Source organism: Emydura macquarii, unplaced genomic scaffold (assembly GCF_026122565.2).
Source record: "Emydura macquarii macquarii isolate MOO-44397 ecotype Brisbane River unplaced genomic scaffold, CSIRO-AGI_Emac_v2 contig_1353, whole genome shotgun sequence".
NCBI classification, from domain to species: domain Eukaryota; kingdom Metazoa; phylum Chordata; order Testudines; family Chelidae; genus Emydura; species Emydura macquarii.
The window spans coordinates 849,931-869,783 of NW_027131490.1; the positions used below are offsets into that span (position 1 = coordinate 849,931).

At 40.0% G+C, this 19,853-nt stretch overlaps 1 protein-coding gene across 1 annotated transcript in view; it reads right to left on the bottom strand.

The window, feature by feature from the left end:
- Positions 1-19,853, bottom strand: part of ARAP2 (ArfGAP with RhoGAP domain, ankyrin repeat and PH domain 2) — a 171,931-nt gene that overhangs the window by 46,069 nt on the left and 106,009 nt on the right. The window contains exons 22-25 of the mRNA XM_067551531.1: positions 17,335-17,440; positions 11,077-11,224; positions 10,136-10,204; positions 592-666 (exon numbers count right to left, since the gene is read on the bottom strand). Of these exons, the coding sequence (XP_067407632.1) occupies positions 592-666; positions 10,136-10,204; positions 11,077-11,224; positions 17,335-17,440 (398 nt within the window). The remainder of the gene's footprint in view (positions 1-591; positions 667-10,135; positions 10,205-11,076; positions 11,225-17,334; positions 17,441-19,853) is intronic.

Genomic DNA, 19,853 nt, shown 5'->3' on the forward strand with positions numbered 1-19,853 from the left:
TTGCTTTTTCTAATCATATACAACCTTCATTATTGCAGAAATTTAATGTTCTCCTTTATATTTGAATATTAGAGCAGTACTGCTTAGAGGCCAGTTCTTTTCAGGAGTGCTATTAGACCTGAGGCTGGAAATCTCAATTATAGTGAGTGTTGAGTTTAGGCTTCTCAGCACTCAAGCAAGGCAGACAGCCTCTGGCAGAAAAAGACATCAGGAGGGAGGCCTTCTAAATGACCTTGCACTGCTAAATAAAGTGCAGAAATCACCAGGCAACTGTTAGTGTTCCTATGTACTGCAGGAGTAGAGTGGTGTCACTGAGTGTTGATATCGCTGTACCCTGCTATAAAACTGTAGGTGGAGGTCTCTGCTTTAAAATTATGCCACAGACTCCTGCTTAAAAATACACGAGAAATACTATTTACAGACTTTAATTAAACCACAGCTTGAATGTAAAAAAAAAATTATTGATAGGAAAAGACATGAACCGAGATTGTGGTTGTAGGATTATAAATACAAATGTAACAATAGACAGGCTAAAACTGTACATTAAACAAATTTGTTTATCAATAAGTTATAACACTTTTACATACTAACCCTGATTATAATACTACAGTCTGGCTCCTTTCTTTCCACATAAACTTCAATTAACAAATCCCCAGCTTGAGAAACCTAAAACAAAACACAGTTTACAAAAATTAAAATGTATTAAAATTTAGATAGCTTTTTTCATAATTGGGAAAATACAATCATCATTTCATAGCAATAATAGAGCCTAATCAACGCACAAACCTTCCATTTTCTAAACTGCAGAAAGCCCCAGGCACTCACTCTGTGAGAAGCCATTCTGCCATATCTCATCGGTCATAGGGGAAGTCGTACTGTAAGGTCAGTCCGTACTGATTCAGGAAGAAATCTGAACTTCACTAAAGCTGCCATTATTGTATCTATCAAAATGCATATGAATTTTGAAACATAGGTTTAGGAACTCTAACTAGACCAGTCATGGGTGAACATCAGACAAACAGCCTGTACTTCAGATGTCCATCTCCAGCGTGCAAGTCAGGGGAGATCTATGTTTAGTTGTCCAACCTTGGAAATTCACTCTGCTTTAGCCAAACTTCACAGTCAGAAGCTGAACTCAAATTTACCTGCGTTCACACACACTGCCAAAACACATAAACCCATTCTGCAGCCATGATAAGAGAACCACTCGGGACAGGGAGAGTTCCGGCAGTTAAGCTCCTAATGCCCTCTGCAGTGCAAAAGTTCTGTTTCTCAAGGATTTAAAAACTTTATTCAAAACCACAAATCAGACAGGAGTTAATGCACTCACCCTGGCAGCACAGCCAGATCTTACTGTCATAGGGTCCCCTGCTGCTGCACCTGCAGAACAACTGATGTTCCTGAGCATGTTTACCTGGCAAAGTCAATGGAACTGAAATTAAACTTCTCTGCCTTAATACTGCACTGGGAAATTAACGATGGCCCAACCAATACTAACATCTGCAGTTTCTAGGTTATTTTCTTAGCGTATTAGACTGCCTAGAGAATCTCCTTCCCAGCTTTGCACAACCTTTGCTGTCAACACGACAAATTACTGAAACGTTCCAGCTTGGTATTTTTGCCAAGGAAGAACTTGTATGGGCTTTGCAGAAGATGTAGCGTACATGCTGTTGTAACACTTCCATACTATTCTTTTTTCCTTTCAATTTAGTTCATCATTCGTTTGCTTCCCCTCACAGGATGAAGGAGAATACATAGCCCTTTATGTGAGAAAGAAAATTGTTTCGATTCCAGGGGAGGGTGTATGTGGGACAAATTTTAATAAGAAACAAGAATGATAAATTAATTGGTCATTACCTAAAATAGTGTAAAACATCATTTAAATTTCAACCCTGGCCACCACCACACGCACTTTTTGCTTTGTTAATTATTTTATGAAAGAATGGTATAATAAAAATTTCTACTTACAGTGGACATCAATAAAAATAAGATACCGCCTTCATTACATTAACTAATGTGTTTATGTTGTTTACAATGCAAAAGATAGTGAATACATCAATTTCCTGATAAAGGTAAATAATGGTGTTCAGTAAAAGTCCATTTTACTGTGTAGTCTTGTATGGAGACATATTTTAGAAATATGTATGACTTTAGTAAGTGGTCATGTTGACAAAATGGACAAAAGGTCAGTGAAAATAACGGCAGGTAAATGTACCAAAAATAGTTCTACATTTAACATTTAATCATTTTGTGGAATTCACAGACATGTTCAGAAAGTCAAAGTTTTAAGATAAAATTAAGAACTTTAAAAGAAACTATGATCATTAAGAGCATTTGCGGTTATGCACATTAAGTGTAATCAAACCATCTTCTTTTGATGAGAAATAAACAAGGATTCACCCCATCCCCCATTTATTCTCTCCATGAACAGCTTCAAGGCAATTGGCTTTTAAAGGCTTCAAGGCTATTTTTTTCAACTCCACTTAGACATCAGATATTGGCCTAAGCTGAAAACAGGACTCTAGGTTTAATGTACCAATTGCCTGGCAAATATTGTGCTAATAGGTAGAATTATTATAAAAGATTAAACAAATTGGATTTATGTTGACTATATATTAGCTCATATACCCAGAAACACAAATTATAATTGTAAGATGTCTAGTAAATGTTTGAGTTACCAAGGACTTGATGATTATGGGAGTAAGGTGAAACCAGAATGTAAAGATGACCAAGTAGAATATATAAAAAAATTCAAAATTTCTTTTTTTAAAAAAATGAACAGATTGAGAATTTCACATAGGAGTCTGGCTTGCTCATTTATAAGCATAAAACCATCTATACAGGGGAGAACACATTTCATTTCTCCATAGAGAAAATATCAAGTGACTTGAGTACTGCGGCTATGTGCAGAACCAACACTCAAGTAGATATTCTTACACCAATTTAAAATGGCATAATTTGTCGTATTAGAGAAAATGAAATTCTGTGATTGTGCATACAGTAGCAGGGTTTCAAGGAAGACATAATATGAAAGAGAATGAAAAGTGTGGGGAGAAGGAGAGATTATTAGTTAATTTGAAGAAAACTGGACCTTTCATTAGATATACATTTTGGACCTAATATCAAGACTAGCATCCAAGTAATGTTAAGTACAATAATTTGAGTCACAATTCTCACACACACACACACACACACAATATCATGCTATACAACACACACTTATACGCATATATATTGCTTAACACCTGAAGACGGAGAACAGGAAGAACCGAATCAAGCTGCATTATGTACATAATAGGATATTGAGTAGAATAATGAAGTAGCAAAGGAAGCTATGAAAAAATATTTTGATTAGTTTACAGAGACTGAAAAGTAAATACACAGCATCACTCAATTTTACACTGACATAATGGAGAAATTGAGACTTTAAAGTTAGCTTAGCCTCTGAGAATAGAAAACTAATGGAGGCATTTGTGAGGAAAAACATTATAAAGCTACTTTGAAGAAAGCTTCTTAATTACAGTGGCACAGGCTCTGAAAATCTTATTTCGTAGTAAAGTTTGCCTTTTAGATATTACCAAAAAAAAAGGGTTGCAAAAAAGAAAGAAGTTGACATTTGATTTCTACTGGGCTTATGTAAACAACTGTGCATAGAGGAAATGTGCTGCAAATTACAACAGCAAACAAAAATAGCTAGCAAAGTGTTTGGTGGAAAGAAAACAAGGAGTGGTTAATGAACTGCCAACTGAAATGGAAAACAAGATCATCTTAAGTGACATTTCAGACACGAGACCTTCCTTGGGTTGCAAAAGAAATCCAGGCAAGTTAGCTTTTCCATACAGTTTTCTATAACAGCAGCATAGAGAAAACTCTACAGCTCTGGCCTCCCTTTAATTTTGTTTCATTTTAAGTGCCTGCATTATTTACTCTCCCTATTCTATCATCTACATGCGTGTGTTTTGATGGAACAGTAACTATATTTCCAGAAAGCACTGTTTTGACCTTCAGACCTTAATTGAAATAAGCTTCTCACTTAGGCTAGATCTACACTTGAATCTTGAGGTGTGATTCTCAGCGTGCACAGACATACTTGTGCTAGTTTTCAAAGAGCTAATGAACTGCAAATAGTAGTATAGCTAACACAGTAGTATAGTAACACAGGCAGTGGTGAGTGGCAGCAGAGGTGAGTCACCTGAGTACAACAGATCCCCTGGGTACATATAAAGGGCAGCTAATTTATGCTGCTGTTGGCTGCTGCCCATGCTACTATGGCTTCTCTACTGTTTGTAGCATGCTAGCTGTAGGAGTTCAAGTGTGTCTGCGTGAACTGAGAATCACACAAACTCCCCTGGCTGCAAGTGTAGATGTAGCCACAATTTCAAAGGACTAGACTGCAGTGTACCTTATTCAGTATGTCAGTGGCAGCCAGCTACAAGTCACATTCACAATACCAAAGAGGACAGTTGGGCTTTTAAAAAGCACTCAGTATTGGCCTACCTCTGTTCCCAAAGAAGTCCGTGGTAATACCCACTATTTTCAACAGAACATAAGAATGGCTATATGGGATGAGACCAACAGTCCATCTAGCCCAGTATCCTGTCTTCCAACAGCAGCCAATGCCAGGTGCTTCAGAGGAAATTAACAGAATTAACAGGCAATCACTGAGTGATCCATCCCATCACCCACTCCTAACTTCAGGCAGTCAGAGGCTAGGGTCATGCAGAACATGGGGTTGCACCCCTGACAGTGTTGGCTATAGCCATTGATGGATGGACCTATCATCCATGAATTTGTCTAATTTTTTTTAACTGCATTATAGTTTTGGCCTTCACAACATCTCCTGGCAATGAGTTCCACAGGTTGACTGTGAAATACTTAAGTCAACACTGCGTGCTTTTGAAAATTCCACTTGGAATATCTAGCAGATAGGATAGAAGCACAGAACCCTAGAAGAAGTTCCAGGAGTCACTGTGCTTTAGGCATACACCCTATGGAGAGGAGCAACTGCACCATCTTTAGAGATGATGCAGTCTATACACCTTCTTCTCCATGCATGCACACAGCTAGCTCTCAGAGGAGTGCATGAATACATGTGTACTTATATATGCATGAGATACAAAGAGCACTTTAAAGCTTAAACTTCACCATAATATATTAGAAGTGTTTGATCCAGCAAAAAATTACTCGCTGCACACACAAAAGTTCCACAAGACTCAGTTGCTATTTGGCCATAGAGACTAATCCTAATTCAGAAGGGAAAATTATTAATTTAGACAACCCAATTGTCACATATGGCTAGCAAGGTCTTAGGAATGATATCAGAAGGACTGCAAATGAAACTGAGATAAGAGCGCTCCTTACATTTTAACATGGTATCATGTTATTTCCTGCCTTATTCAAAATCAAATGTAAGGACAGCTCTGGTATAGGAGAAGGGGCAGGGATCAATTTTAGAAGATTTCCCTGCACACAAGCAATTCCAAACTCAAACCCAAATTAACTCCTGGGACATACAAATTTTCAGAACTTTTTATCTGATCTTTAAAGCAAAAAACCTCACAATCAAGCTTTCAAAATGACATAGTAAAATGTAAAAACAGACATTGATAAGCGTCAGCAGTTTGTGTTTTACAAAGAATGAGAGGACAGAGTATATTTCAAGAGGGGATGCTTAACTTTATGCAGGTGAGAAAAAGAGTTAGAGATTGTGCTGCTGAATTAAATATGCACATAAACACGGTAGGATCAGGCCTTACTTCGTATGATAATTTTAATCAAAATAATAAAAAAATAGTTATAGCAGCTCAGTGTCTATTACCTAAGAATAATAAATATAATATGCATTACATTTTAAGTAGTGCCTCGTCTCCAAATCATTATTTTTGGAAAATATAAATGAGATTGGGGAAAGTTTTGAATGAGCTTCCTGTGGTGCTGAGTTTGACTGTTCTGGAGAATAGGGTTATTGGCCACACCTTTGCTTAAGAACCTCTCTACCATCTCTGTGTACTAAATATTGCATGCGACTCATCTTTATAATCCTAATAGTACAGAGACAATGCCATTCTACTTTCCTGTTATGTATCGCACAGGTCTTTAACTGCTAGGAAAATACTGGTACAGTAAAAAAAGAACACTGTATCCATGGCAATGTGCAATTCAACTTTACCTTCTCAAGCGTTAAAAAGGTAATTATTTTTTCCTTTACATTTTTTTTTTTAAAGTTAACAAAAACAGCCACCCCCAGGGCAAGCACTTCCAAGCTGTTAATGACTACCTGAGTTAAGGTCTGTTGGCTTCCCTTTCCCTTTCCCAGACAGTTACTGCTATGAAATGACTTTCTACTCACTGATTATTACTTATATAAGCCAGAAAATCAACCTATAGTATTGTTCTATTTTTGTGAATCAAATTTAGTACATTACAGTTTTGTGTACATGATGTTGACAGTGACTTAATTAAACTCTGCAGCTCCATTAATGTGGTTTTTTTGTTTGTTTTTTTGTTTTGTTTTTTTACATTGGATAGCAAAATCCTGCATACCAAACATTTACCCAAAAGGCAAAAGAAGTTCTATGAAATGTTACACTGTGTTTTCCTATAAAATCAAGAGAAGAGCTAATTCAGCTATAACTGCTTTAATTTAGGATCATCTGTATTGCTTGCAAATCACTGACAAGAGAATTACATATTGTACAATATATGCCATTAAGCCATTGAAAACTATGATAGTCTGAGGACACTACATTAAAGGATCAAGCCATAAAACAATTTATAGTGCTCATCCATTTCACCCACAAGTAGTAAATAACAGGACTCAACATTATACTTGACCAGATTTGCATAGTAAAGTACTTTCAGAAGAGGGTGAAAAAAGGAGAGGCAATTTACTGTAAGAACCTATCCATGAAAAAATAGATTTTATTTCACTTTCTTCTTTCCACATTTAGATTTGTCAAAACACAGATATTGTTGATACATTTCTCCATTTACTTGCGAAAGAGGAAGGTGAAATAGTACTTTTTGAAAAGTAGATTTTTTATTTGCCACTGAGAAATAAGAATCTACATTTTACAACAGCTTCTCTTTGTGGTACGCAAATGCATACAAGAAAGAATGCTGCACAAAATACAGTACAAAGCAGAGTTAGATAGAATAAAAAGGAAAATCACAGATGTATTGGAACTGTACAATACATTAGGAATTCTCTGAGATGGTACTGCAGAAAGATGACATGTACTTACAGTGAGACAGGGTACATGTCTCTAGTTAAAATGAATATTGAACAGCAGTGTGATAATATCTGTAGAAAAATCAACAGCTAGACTCCTTAGGCCAAGTGGGGCCCCATGAAGCTTTGGATTTGAGAGTTTTTGTTACTTAACATTAGCACTTCCTCTGGAGTTCTTTTTTCCATTAAAGGGGCAATTGAAGGAAAAATAGATTTCAAAAATGACATCTGGACCTGTTAATTTAAACGCACTATGCATAAAAGTTTTTCATTTATTTCCCTAGGCTAAAGTAAATATAATCTCTAGGCAGTAGCTTCCCTTACTTTTATATAAAACCTTTGAAATTAATATTATCTTTGAATTTAAAAGTAGAATCTAACAATTTTGGACATATATTTCTTTAAGAACAGCTAGTTTTTGTTTAGGTTACTGTAAGCTTTTTCCCAGAGTCTCAACATATATATATTTAGGAATTATAAAATTTCACACAAATATGAAGTGACTCAAATATTCTTTAAAATACACAAAAAGGAAAAGAATTTGGGAGTTGAATACATAATTAAACGGAAGCCTTGTCACTACTACTTTCCAAAATCTAACTACCACATTACATCACAAATCATCACTCCTCAGCTGTGAGCTGGGAAATTCTGGATGAATAGATTTTTGTGTTTGTTTGTAAGGTTGAAATGAAATTGCTTTTTGTTGGAAGAATTTAAATTCAACCATTGATAGGTTGATGAGAATCAAGCCAGGGGCTATAAAATGCAGTGGGCTGAACAATCACATACGAAGGCTGATTATGAGTGGAGCAGATTTTGCTGCAAGCAAAATGAAACCAGTAATCAGAATCACAATTCAGGCTTCTCACAACTCTTCCTCCCTGCAACTCTAAAGTCCCCACATAAACTGGTCCAGCAGGGTAAATCATCCAGGAGGTTCCATTCCACTTTGGTTTTATACTGGAAAAATTAGGAACATTATAATGGATTGTCAGGCTCTAGCAGCTTTTTTAAACAACACCAAATGTTTGCTAGAAGCTTCAACTTTAATTTTAAAAGTGAGAGAGCAAGGCTTTAGCCTCTTTTCCTTTTGAAAATAGTCTTCAGAACCAGAACCAATGCCTAAGGAGAGTACCATAATGATCACTCTACAAAAACATTAAACAAACATAATAATCTGCCTCTTCCTAGCATTCTCCTCTGTCAAGAGCTGTAATTTTGGCTGAATACACTCAGCTATCAGCAGCCAGAACTCCCAACTGAGTTACCTGCTCCTGATACCTTCCATTTCCCTTTTCCAATCACACAGGGGGTACCAGTGGAATATTCACTCCCTACACACTCCCCTCATTTATGCTCTTAGCTTCAGTGGCTGTCCCACTCATTGATGCCAGGAGAAACTGCAAATAGCACCACAGCCATTGGAGCTTCCCCCATGTCTTCCTGACAAAATGAAGTCCTGTTGAAGGGAATGTCCACTGCAGAAATTTCTTGGTGCTAAGTCTCCAGAAAATGACACAGTTAAGAGGTAGAAAAATTATCTGTCCTCTACCTTTCTATGTGTCGAGATCTTAGACATCCACACTTTATGCCTCCCAGCAACAGTCTTCTCTGAATAGATCCCCACTCAAAAGCAACAGAGATTAGATGTTGCTGTATTTCTTTTTCAATGCAAACTTCAGTCCTTTGCCTGCAGGAGGCATACGGTTGCATCATATTCAGCCCTTTGCACTAGCAAGTCAGGTGCACACATTGCATGAATGAGGCCAGTGGCAGCAGAATCTACAAACCATCCCTTGTAGGGGACATGAGGCAAATTTTCACACACAGCAAAAGAGAGAGACTCAAGTTTTCACACATGCACATCCACAAAAGGGCCATATAACAGCACCTTTCCCCAGGGCAATAAAATTTGAGGTCCATGAAGGAAGGGGAGGAGAAAGAGAAATACCGCTCAGCAGAAAGATAGAGAATCATGAAACATGTGACTGCCACGAGCGCCATAATAAACTTACTTTTAATGATGAATTAAGGTAGTTGGAGATTTACAATGTGTTACCTCTCAAGCATAACTGAAAAGGGCAGGCACCAATATTGATACATTTCAGCTTCATGCTCCTACCCCACTTTAACTCTTGTAGCCCTACAGAATTTCTAACCTTCCCAAGATTTCTCCCCAGCTTTATTTCAGATCTCCTACACAATCATGAGTTCCACAGGTTTCTTTTGTCAGCTGCCCATGTGATCAACAGGGTTCCCAAGGTTCAGATCCTGTCTTAGAATCACTACCATGTGCTCTAATTGAAACCATACAGAAAGACTGCTCACACTTTAGTTAGCAAAAGCATGGAGCATCTCACTTAACAATTCTTCTTGAAGAGAGTACAGCATGCTTCCTAATAACTTCGGAGAGCAACTCAAAATGGATTTTAAAAAATCTTTATGATTTGAAGCCTTCTTGCTTTGAAAATGACCTCTTTTTTGTGTTCTTTTCAAACACTCAAATTACCTGAGATGCCCAAGCTCACACCATCCATTGATAAACCTGTTTGTTAACTCCAATACATAAAGAGAATACTACCCTAAAGACAGGAGCTCAAAATATTTTCCTAACAATGACGACCACTACCTCCTAGAGGTAAAAAAAACATATGGAACTAAATACATTTAAAGTTGAAATCTGAGTCAGATATACTGGTAAAACATATCCCCATTATGTGTTAGATCATAAGTCCATGGGAACAACTGCATAGACAGAGTTGTTTCACTTTGCGGTTTTATCTCTCTTTTTGAAATGGTATATTAATGCAAACCACCATAAAGAAATACAAATCTGCTACATGACAACAAAATATACTTTTGTTAAAATTATTCCCAAATCAATTGATTTTCACCACTTACTTGAGTGTCTTTCCACTTGGTAATAAAGCTGTTCTCTGTATCCATTTGTTTGACCTGATCTTCATTTATCTGTTTAAAATGGATATTTCGGTAAGTTAGTGAGAAATTAACATAACACTTCATTGTTCTTAGTGGATACTTTATGATTGTTAACATCATTAAGAAAAATCAAGTGGAGTCATTAAACCCTTAAAGTTGTGATTACACTTATAATGTTTTGTATCCGTTTGAGAGATTTTTCCCATTATCAAATAGGAGATGCTAATTTTTGTCGAATATAAATCTGGAGAGAGGATTGTTCCAAAAAACCTCATACCACTGAGCTGTTTATAATATCAACACATTTCCTCTGTGAGGGAGACTGTAGACCCCAGATAAAAAGAAGAATGCTGCATTATGGGTCACAATGATTAGTATCACCAGTAATGATTAAATCCAGTTGTAGTCAGTGCTTTTGCAAAGGGCTTTGGAAGAAAAAGGTTTCTCTAAAGTGCTCATCATTAGCAGAATCAAGAGTCTGAGAATTCTCTCATACCATAGCTCCAACAAGGACCATAAATAGGTGAACAAAAATACCACTTTCAAAGATCACAATCTTGGAATTCGCTAAAAGCCATGCCATCTTCATGCCAAAGACAAGAGTTGTGTGCACTCATTTGGAAGAGTGATTCACAGCAACTCTATAAACATAGCTTTTTCTCTTCAGTCTAGACTAGTTTAGAATTGATGTCTAAAAGCAGCCAAATAAAAAGCAAAATCCAGAGAGTTAAAGCGTCAGAGAATCCTGCACACTGTGAACCAATTAAATCCAACATTGAACAAAAGACATTTGTGAAGACAACATCATTGTGCAAGATCGTGAAATGAATAAGGATTCTCACACATTTTACAAAATTCTACTATCAGAGCACTTAGGTCACTACATTATATAAGATACTTACATCAAAGAGTTGTACATAATTTTTAATCAGATCTTCAATTACATTGACTTCTTCACTAGTCTGCCCTTTAGTTTGAAATAAGCATGATGAAAACACCAGGGCTAGATTGTGAGGGTTCATATGATTGATTTCTGAACATTTCTGCACCCTGTTTGAAGGAGAATAAATCCATTTAGAATATTCCATTATTCTTGACACTGTTCAAGGCTCGACTCAAGGACACAGAGTTCTTTTCCAACAACTGTATTTTTAACAAAATAGCTTTATTAAACAAAATGATTAACCTATTTTTATCTAGTCTGTTACATGTATGTAATGTGTAATGTGCTTTTCCACAAACATTAATTAATGCTTTCTTTCTGCCTCTCATCTATGATAGTAGGTGGCGTCATATTAATAAACATTTGCCATACATCACTTCATTTTGTAATCTGTGTAAGTTGAAGATGGTCAGAAAATGGGAGAAGATAGTGAAACCCTTAAAACATTTTTGTTTCTATAGTATTGGTGAAATTTTCTAACCAGCTGTACTAGTTTTTCCCCCCACCAATTCCAAGATAACAAGGGACTATTGTGATCATCATGCCTGTCCTTCTGTGTAGCATAGGCCATTGAACTTCCCCAAACTAACTCCTAGAAAATCTCTTTTAGAAAAAAACATCCAATTTTGATTTTAAAATTGTCAGTGATGGAGAATATATCACAACCTTTGGTAAATTGTTCCAATGGCTAATTAACCTCACTGTTAAAAATTTAAATCTTATTTTCAGTTTGAATTTGTCTAGTTTCCACTTTAGCTGTTGGATCGTGTTACACCTTTCTCTGCTAAATTGAAGAGTCCGTTATGAAACATTTGTTCCCTGTGCAGATACTCACAGACCATAATTAAATCACTTCTTCACCTTCTCTTTATAAAGCTAAATGGGTTAAGCTCCTTGAGTCTATCACTATAAGGCATGTTTTCTAATCCTTTAATTGTTCTCATGGCTCTTCTCTGAACCTTCTCCAATTTATCAACATTCTTCTTGAATTATGGGTACCAGAGCTGGACACAGTACTCCAGAACTAGTCGAACCAGTGCCAAATGAGAGGATATTTCCCCCGTTTCTCCTACTTGAGATTCCCCTGGTTATGCATTCCAGGATTGCATTAGCTCTTTTGGCCACAGCATCACATTGGGAACACGTGATCAGCTGATTATCCTTCCATCACAACCCCCCAAATCTTTTTCAGAGTCACTGCTATACATGCACATACATGCTTAAGCATGTTATGCTAGACAAGTGATTCTTTAAGAAACAACCAATACCGCAGGGCACTAGGGGCCAGCTTTTGCTATGTCTTAAAGTGGGCACCCTTAAAAACTCACTATTTACGGATTTTACCATTATTTCCTGCATTTCCTGTACTTGGAAAAGGAGGTTACTTACCTGTATCTGGAGATTCTTCGAGATGTGTGATCCCTATCTATATTCCACTGTGGGTTACGCATGGGCACCATGCACCTGGAATCCAAGAATTTGAAAACAATGTCCAATGGTCCACATATGTGCCCAAGCTCACCTTGTACCTCCAACTGAGAGAATAAAGGGCTAGGCAGACCAACCACCTCTCCAGTTCCTTCTCCATCATAAATCAAATAAGTTCTGAAGCAGAGAGGAAGGAGGGTGGGTAGTGGAACACAAATAGGGACCACACATCTCAAAGAACCTCCAATTACAGGTAAGTAACCTACTGTTCTTCAAGTGAAGCCCTATTGTATTCCACTGTGGGTGACTGACAAACAGTACCTAAGCAGGAGGAGGATGCAAGATGCAGATGGTAGGGCTGAGCATAGTACCACCATCCCAAAGGAGACATCAGCAGAAAAAGTCCTGCACCAGGACATAAAGTCTTGCAAATGTGTGAAGGGAGACCCGCATGTCCACTTCATAGATTTCTAGGAGGGCTACCTCCTGAAAAGATGCATAGTTATTGCTTGCGCTGTGGTGGAATGAAGGGTGAGGTGAGAAGGTTATCCCATGGAGGGGTGAGGTGGGAAGGTTCAAAAGCAGATAGAGTAGAATGCAGCCAGAGAGCATTTGGAGATTCTCTGGGTGGAGATGATGTGCCCTTTGATTCTTTCTATTTTAGTGATAAGCAGTCTCAGGGATTTCCTGATTGGTTTTGTTCTCTGTAGGTAAAAACCCAAGGACCCCCAAACATTGAGGGAGGAGTCTTCACTCCTCTGCGGAAGCATGCTGTTTTGAGAAGAACACAGGTAAGGGAATGGATTGTTTCAGGTGAAATTCAAAAACTACTTTAGGAGTAAATTTGGGGTATAGATGCAAAGAAATCTTATCCTTATGGAATGTAGTGTACAGAGGATCTGCCATCGTCTCTCCAACTTCACCAATCCTTCTCACCCTTGTAGCCTGAGGCAAGGGCTACAAAGAAAGCAACCATCATGAAAAGGATGGACATGGACTAAGTAGCTAAAGGCTCAAAGCAGGGCCTTGGGAGTACTGAGAGAACAAAGTTTAGGTCCCACTGGGGAGTAGGCTTCTGAACAAGTGGGATGGTTCTTATTAGGCTTTTCCAGAATCTATTGATCAGTGGATGTATGAAGGCTGAGTAGCCCTGAAAAAGCAGATGGTATGTGCTGATTGCTGCCAAGTGGTCTTGCAAAGAGCTCATGGACAAACCTGATGTTTTCAAAGATAGGATACAGTCCAAGATGAAAGGAATATCTGTAGTCTCTGGGAGAATGTCTCTTTGGTGGGCCCAAGAAGAGAAGCTCTTCCATTTAGCTAAGTAACATTTTGTAATAGAGTCCTTTCTACTATTAAAGGGATGTCTCATATGGCTGTAGAACATGAACATTCTAATGATGATGCCCATCCAAATAGCAAGCCCTGAGGTTGAGCGGACACAGATGAGAGTGCTTGATTTTGCCATCCCACTGGGTCAGGAGTATAAGGAACATTGGGAGGATGATTGGCGGTTGGGATGACAGGAGTAAGAGACTGGGAAACCAGAACAGTCTGGGTCTGAAGGGGACAATCAATCAGGATGACCCGCACTCTGTCCTGCTGGATTTTGTGCAGAATTTGTGGCAGAAGCAATAGCGGAGGGAAGGCATTCTTGAACTGGTTCAACCAAGGAAGAAAGAGTGTTGCCCTGGCACTGGTGACCTAGGGCTTCTCCAGAGTAATACATGATGCATTTTCTGAACAGATCCCTGGTTGGGATTCCCCACAAAGTGAAAATATTGCAGAGTACCAAATCATGGAGCTCCCACTTGTGGTTGACTATGATATGTCTGCTGAGGGAATGTGCAAGCACATTTTGTTTCCCCAGAAGGAAGGCTGCCAATAGGGTGATTTGATTGCTGATACAACAGTTCCAGAGGCTGACTGTTTCTGCAGAGAGGTGGATCTTGCTTCCCACTGCTTGTTGATGTAGAAGACAGTCGTAATGTTGCCTGACATTATAAGGCTATGATGAGGCGGATGTTTTCCAGACTGCTCACAACTCCAGGACAATGATATGCATCCTGGACTCTCGAGATGTCCAGGCACCTTGTGCTGGGTGGCTGTTCACATGGCCCCCTCAACCTAATATGGATGCAACTGTAAAAATGGTCCTGTCTGGAAAGGAAGGGAGAAAGGGGACACCCACGCATACCTAAAGAGGATTTGTCTACCATAGCAGGGAAGACACTATCTTGGCTGGAACTGTTACCATGAGGCTCATGGAATGATGGCTTGGGGAGTAAAGTGAGAGCAGCCGTTTGCGGGCAATGAAGGTAGAGGCTTGCAAATGTGGTAACGTAAATACATAAGGTCATAGGATCAAGGAGAGAGAGACATGTTTTGATTGGTACTCAAGGGCTGCTTGTGACATGAGTTATGACATTCATGGTTGGCAATCTTGTACGCTCCTGCTGTCAGGCTAGGTCATGGACAGCCATACCTAGTGGTCTGAGCCAGAGTCCACAGTCAGGAATCAGGACGCTGGGAGGTCAGAAGCCAGACACAGATTGGAGATCAGAACCACAAGTCAGAGGGTCAGAGCCACGCCAGAATAGGACATCAGGAAGTCAAGCTGGGGGTGCAGGAGGCACAAGGTACACAGTCTGGAGCAGGGTGGATCCCAGTTGTTCAGACAGCTTCCTGTTCTTGGTTTAAGTAGGGCCAGCAGGCCAATCAGCTGCTCTGAGACTCTGCCAACGGGGCATCAGTGGCAGAGCCTCACACTGGGGCTGGGCTTCATGGGTTCTGGGTCAGCAGATGGTCTAATGGAAGGCTACAGCACAGCTACTCCTATAACTCCCATGGACTTCAAGGGCTGTGGGTCATGACATCATTCCCTCCTCTAGGGATGCCCTCTGGAAGACATGGGTCTAGGTTTCCCGGGGTGACTCCTATGGAAGGCAGAAACCAAGGCAGGAGTGTGAACAGTCTCTGCTGGCTCCCAAGTGTGTTCCTCTGGGCTGCAACTTTCCCAGTCATCCAGGTACAACAATTTACCCTGCTTGAACTTGGGAAATCAAGGACTTAATGGACAAAGTATTCCTCTTGTACTTGTACTAGTGGAGGTGGAGATTGGGCTCTACAGGGAAATGTGTAGGGCTTTAGAAGTGACACATGGAATACAGGATGGACCCTAAGGGACTGGAGTTCAAAGGTGACTGGGTTGACTTGTTGCTTAATCCAATATTTGGAGAGCATAGCCTGGCTGCAGAGGTGGGAGGTCACCCTGGGGCCCCCACCACCACCCTGGGACATGGACTCAGTGGTGAGGCTGCACCCAACCGTGACACAGTGCAAGGACTGGACCTGCTCCAGTCTTGGTCTACAGACTGGCAAAATTTGATAGCTCTGCGTAGTTTGTGTAACTCCCATCAACTTTGTAACTTCCCTTTAGTGCGCTGTCTCCACTGTGCTGCGCCGAGGGGAAATGCGTTCCCGTCACCGCCACGCTTTTTTTGGAGGTGGTTTTAATAGATCAACTTCTGGATTGATTGAGCGACAGTGAAGACATGCTCAATCGAACCGGAAAAAATTGATCTGACTGCGGCGAATTAGGTGCTGTCAGTGCACACATAGCCCCAGAGGTTCATGTCCCAAGGGAGGAGGGAGGAAAAGGGCTGCAGGGTCATCTCTCATCTCTGTGCAGCCAGTGGCCTGAGCTCCCCACTGCCATGCTAGAATTAAAGCTCTTGCTATCACAAGGGAAAAAGCAGGTCCTGCAACCATCACTGGCAAAAAGAAGAAACCAAGGGGGTGCTGAGCTGGCGGCACCTCATACACTGCGGCATGAACATGGGGATCCAGAAGGCACCAGAGCCAGCCCTCCCGATACTGCTAAGGCAAAAAAATCTCTGACAGTTCTGCGTGTGGGCTTGCACACACCTAAAATGGAATCAAGATGAGCAATCACTCAAAGAAGAATCTATTATAGCTTTATTTCTTAATTCAGCATATTGTCCTGAACACCCACTTCAGATATTGAGCTAATTTATTACAAATATTAGTGGAACGTGTTCAGCTGATACTACCAAAAAAACCCAACACTATTTAACACCAATTAACACCGATCCATTTAATTCAGCCTGACTTGTGCAGAAGCATCCAAGTTGTACAATTCTTGTACTTTCTTCACAGCTTACACTACATATTGGAAAGAGACATAGGTTTTGCTGTGTGCCTGAGTCTACGTTTCAAGCACTCTCTGGGGCTGTTACGCTTGCAAAATTAAAAAGTAATGAAACACAGCTAGGAAAATTAATTCTTAAAGCCATCATACATATCAGACTCTCCCTCGGAGCCTTCTCTTCTCAGGAACTGATATGCATGATGGAGCTTATGAGAAAGGACTTTTAAAAATCCTTTTAACTCCCTAGGTCCTTCTGTCCCATCTCTCTTGGAGAATGACAGATTCAGGTAGGATGGTCTTAATAGGTTCATTTAAAATTCACTATACATCTGCAGCTTCCTGCCGGTGCATGATTGTTCCTTAAAATGTATTGGTATCTATTGTTAAAATTAAAATGAGAGGGAAAAATACATTTTGTAGATTACAAATTAATATGAATCCTATTAATCCTATTTATGAATTAGTAAAATTAGCCATGACTAGTTGAATAGCTCTGAATGGTACTTATTGATATATGAAGTGTTAACGACATTTCAATAATGCCAGTGAAGTAGGAAATGTTTATTTAGTGTTCTCTGTTATGGTGCGAAATCTGAGTCAATTTACTGACACACTGACCTGTAAAGGTGTTCAATTAAAGCTGCCAAAGTTGCTCTATTGACCGGTGGAAGGGTATGAATATAAGTTCTATACTTTCTCACTCGTTCCTTTTCATTTTGTATATCTAATGGGGAGGAGGAAACAAAAAGTCACTGGGCATTCACCACAATGCACGTCCCAAAACAAGAACAATATTGATCCACTACAACATCTAGCAACATCTAGTCATTTAAAATCACAATTCAACCAATCAGTCTGCTTTTCACAGACACAATACAGATAATTTGTTATCAGTGCAGTCTGTTATTGTACAGCATTTGAAGGAAAACAGCATCAAATATAATGAGGCTATGTACTGTAAAATCTATATTCAAGAATCATTTTTAGCAGAATTCTCCAGAAAGCAACAAATTGTTTTTCATCAAAGAATGCCTTAACATGTAGAGAGTGTGTGTGTGTGCATGTGTCGGTAGTTAGTGTATTTTCTCCCAAATCAAAGCAATTTCAATTTTTTTACACCTTACTATTATTTGTATTATAAAGTGTGTAGAGGACCTAACAGGGATAAAAAACACACAATGCCCCAAACAGCTTGTCTAAATAGACAAGACAGATGAACGGTGAGATGAGTAGCAGAGGCTCACTGAAGCTCACTAAGGCCTCATCTACACTGCAAAGTTAGGTCAACAGAAGCCACCTTCCATCAACCACATAGTGTATGCATCTCCACTACCAGGTCTGTTCCACCGACCTAACTTGCCGAAAATTTCAACTTAATAAAACCACCTCCATGAGAGGCATAGTGCTAAAATCGAAGTGGATGGATCGAATGAGCAGCAGTGTAGGCAGAGCATTGCGTAAATCGATATCATTGGCCTCCAGGTGGTGTCCCACAATGCTCCACTGCGACCTCTCTGGACATTGTTTTTGACTCCGCTGCACCACGGTCATGTACGTAGGAAAGACCCCCTCCCCTGATCAAGCCACAGGAAATTTTGAATTCCCATTTCCTGTTTGGTCAGCATGGAGAGCTTGCCAGCACAACTGATCATGGTGACTGCATGCACTAAATACACTCCAGCCTGGAGTAGACCTGAGGTGTCTCATCGATCTTTAGGGAGAAGAGTCTATTCAGCCTCAGCTCCGATCCAGCAGAAGAAACAGAGATATCTATGAAAAGATCTTGCGAGGTATGTAGGAGAAGGGGCACAATAGGGACATACAGCAGTACCATGTTAAAATCAAAGAGCTGAGGCAGGCATATAAAAAAAAAACAGGGAGGCAAACAGTTGTTCTGGTTCATCGTCAAAGACATGCCACTTCTACGAGGAGCTACATGCAATTCTCGGAAGTGACCCCACCATTGCCTCCGGATGCAGCGTTGATACCTCGGGGGATTCTGAGTCCCAGCTCAATGACAATGAGACTATGGATGAGGAAGAGGAGGAGAACAAGGATCAGGTGAGTGGGGTATCCATTCTCCCCGAATACCAGGAGCTGTTTTTAACTCTGGGCTGCCTCCTGCAAAAAAAAGTTTTGGGAAGCTAGATGATACTCCCTGGTCATGTTGCTGGGGGAAAGGGGACCTTGACCACAACACATTCTGTGCTCAAGAGATTTCTCTAAACTGGAGGCACAAGCCCCTTACTCACCATGGCTGGCACACTACATGGACCTGTGGAAGAGGCAGGGATTGTGATTCAGGGCTACCGTTCACTTTTAAATAATATGGGGAGTTATTTTTACATTACAACCTTGCTTTTCATCCATGTATGAACTAACAATGGGTGCCTTGTGCTTTGCGTGCCTTACAGTGGAGAGCGTGGTCTTCAGTGCATCCTCCACTTCTGCGGAGAGGCTGTCACAGATTAGAAGATGAAAAAAGAAGACTCGGTATGTCATGTTCAATGAGATAATGAATGTCTCCAGGGCTGCTGACACGGAGCTAAGAGCTGGAGGATTTCATTGTCCAAAAAACTGGACGTGACATGAAGAGATGAGAGAGGATGAGATGCTGCGTATAATGAGGGATCATTTAGACATGTTGACGTATTTGGCTGAGCTTCAGGAACAGCAACAGCAGGATAGACTCCTTCTGCAGCCCCTGGAGAACTACCAGGAACAAGGGCCTTCTTCCCAAGCCCCCACCTCCAAGCGTTCCAGGAGGAGGGTGGGCAGGGTGCAGTATGTGCTCCACTCAACACACCAGGGGAAGGGAGCAGGAAGAGAAGGCAGTCTTTCTAAAAACTTTTAACATGCGGGCTTTGGTGTTTGCACAGACAAGCACCGCTTTTTTCTCCCCTCCCAACTCCATGAAAATAGTTGCTGACAAATTATTTTCCTTTCCCTCCACTGTTACGGATTTGCAATAAAAGTGAACTTCTTTGTAATTAAGTACTCTTTATTTATTGCATGCATGGGGATAGGTGGTGAGGGAAGGGGCAGTGCTGGGATAGTGCCACAAAGGGGGATGGAAAGGAAAGGCACAGCACAGATAAGTGATGCACGTTACTCTTGCTCATTATAAAAACAGGTTT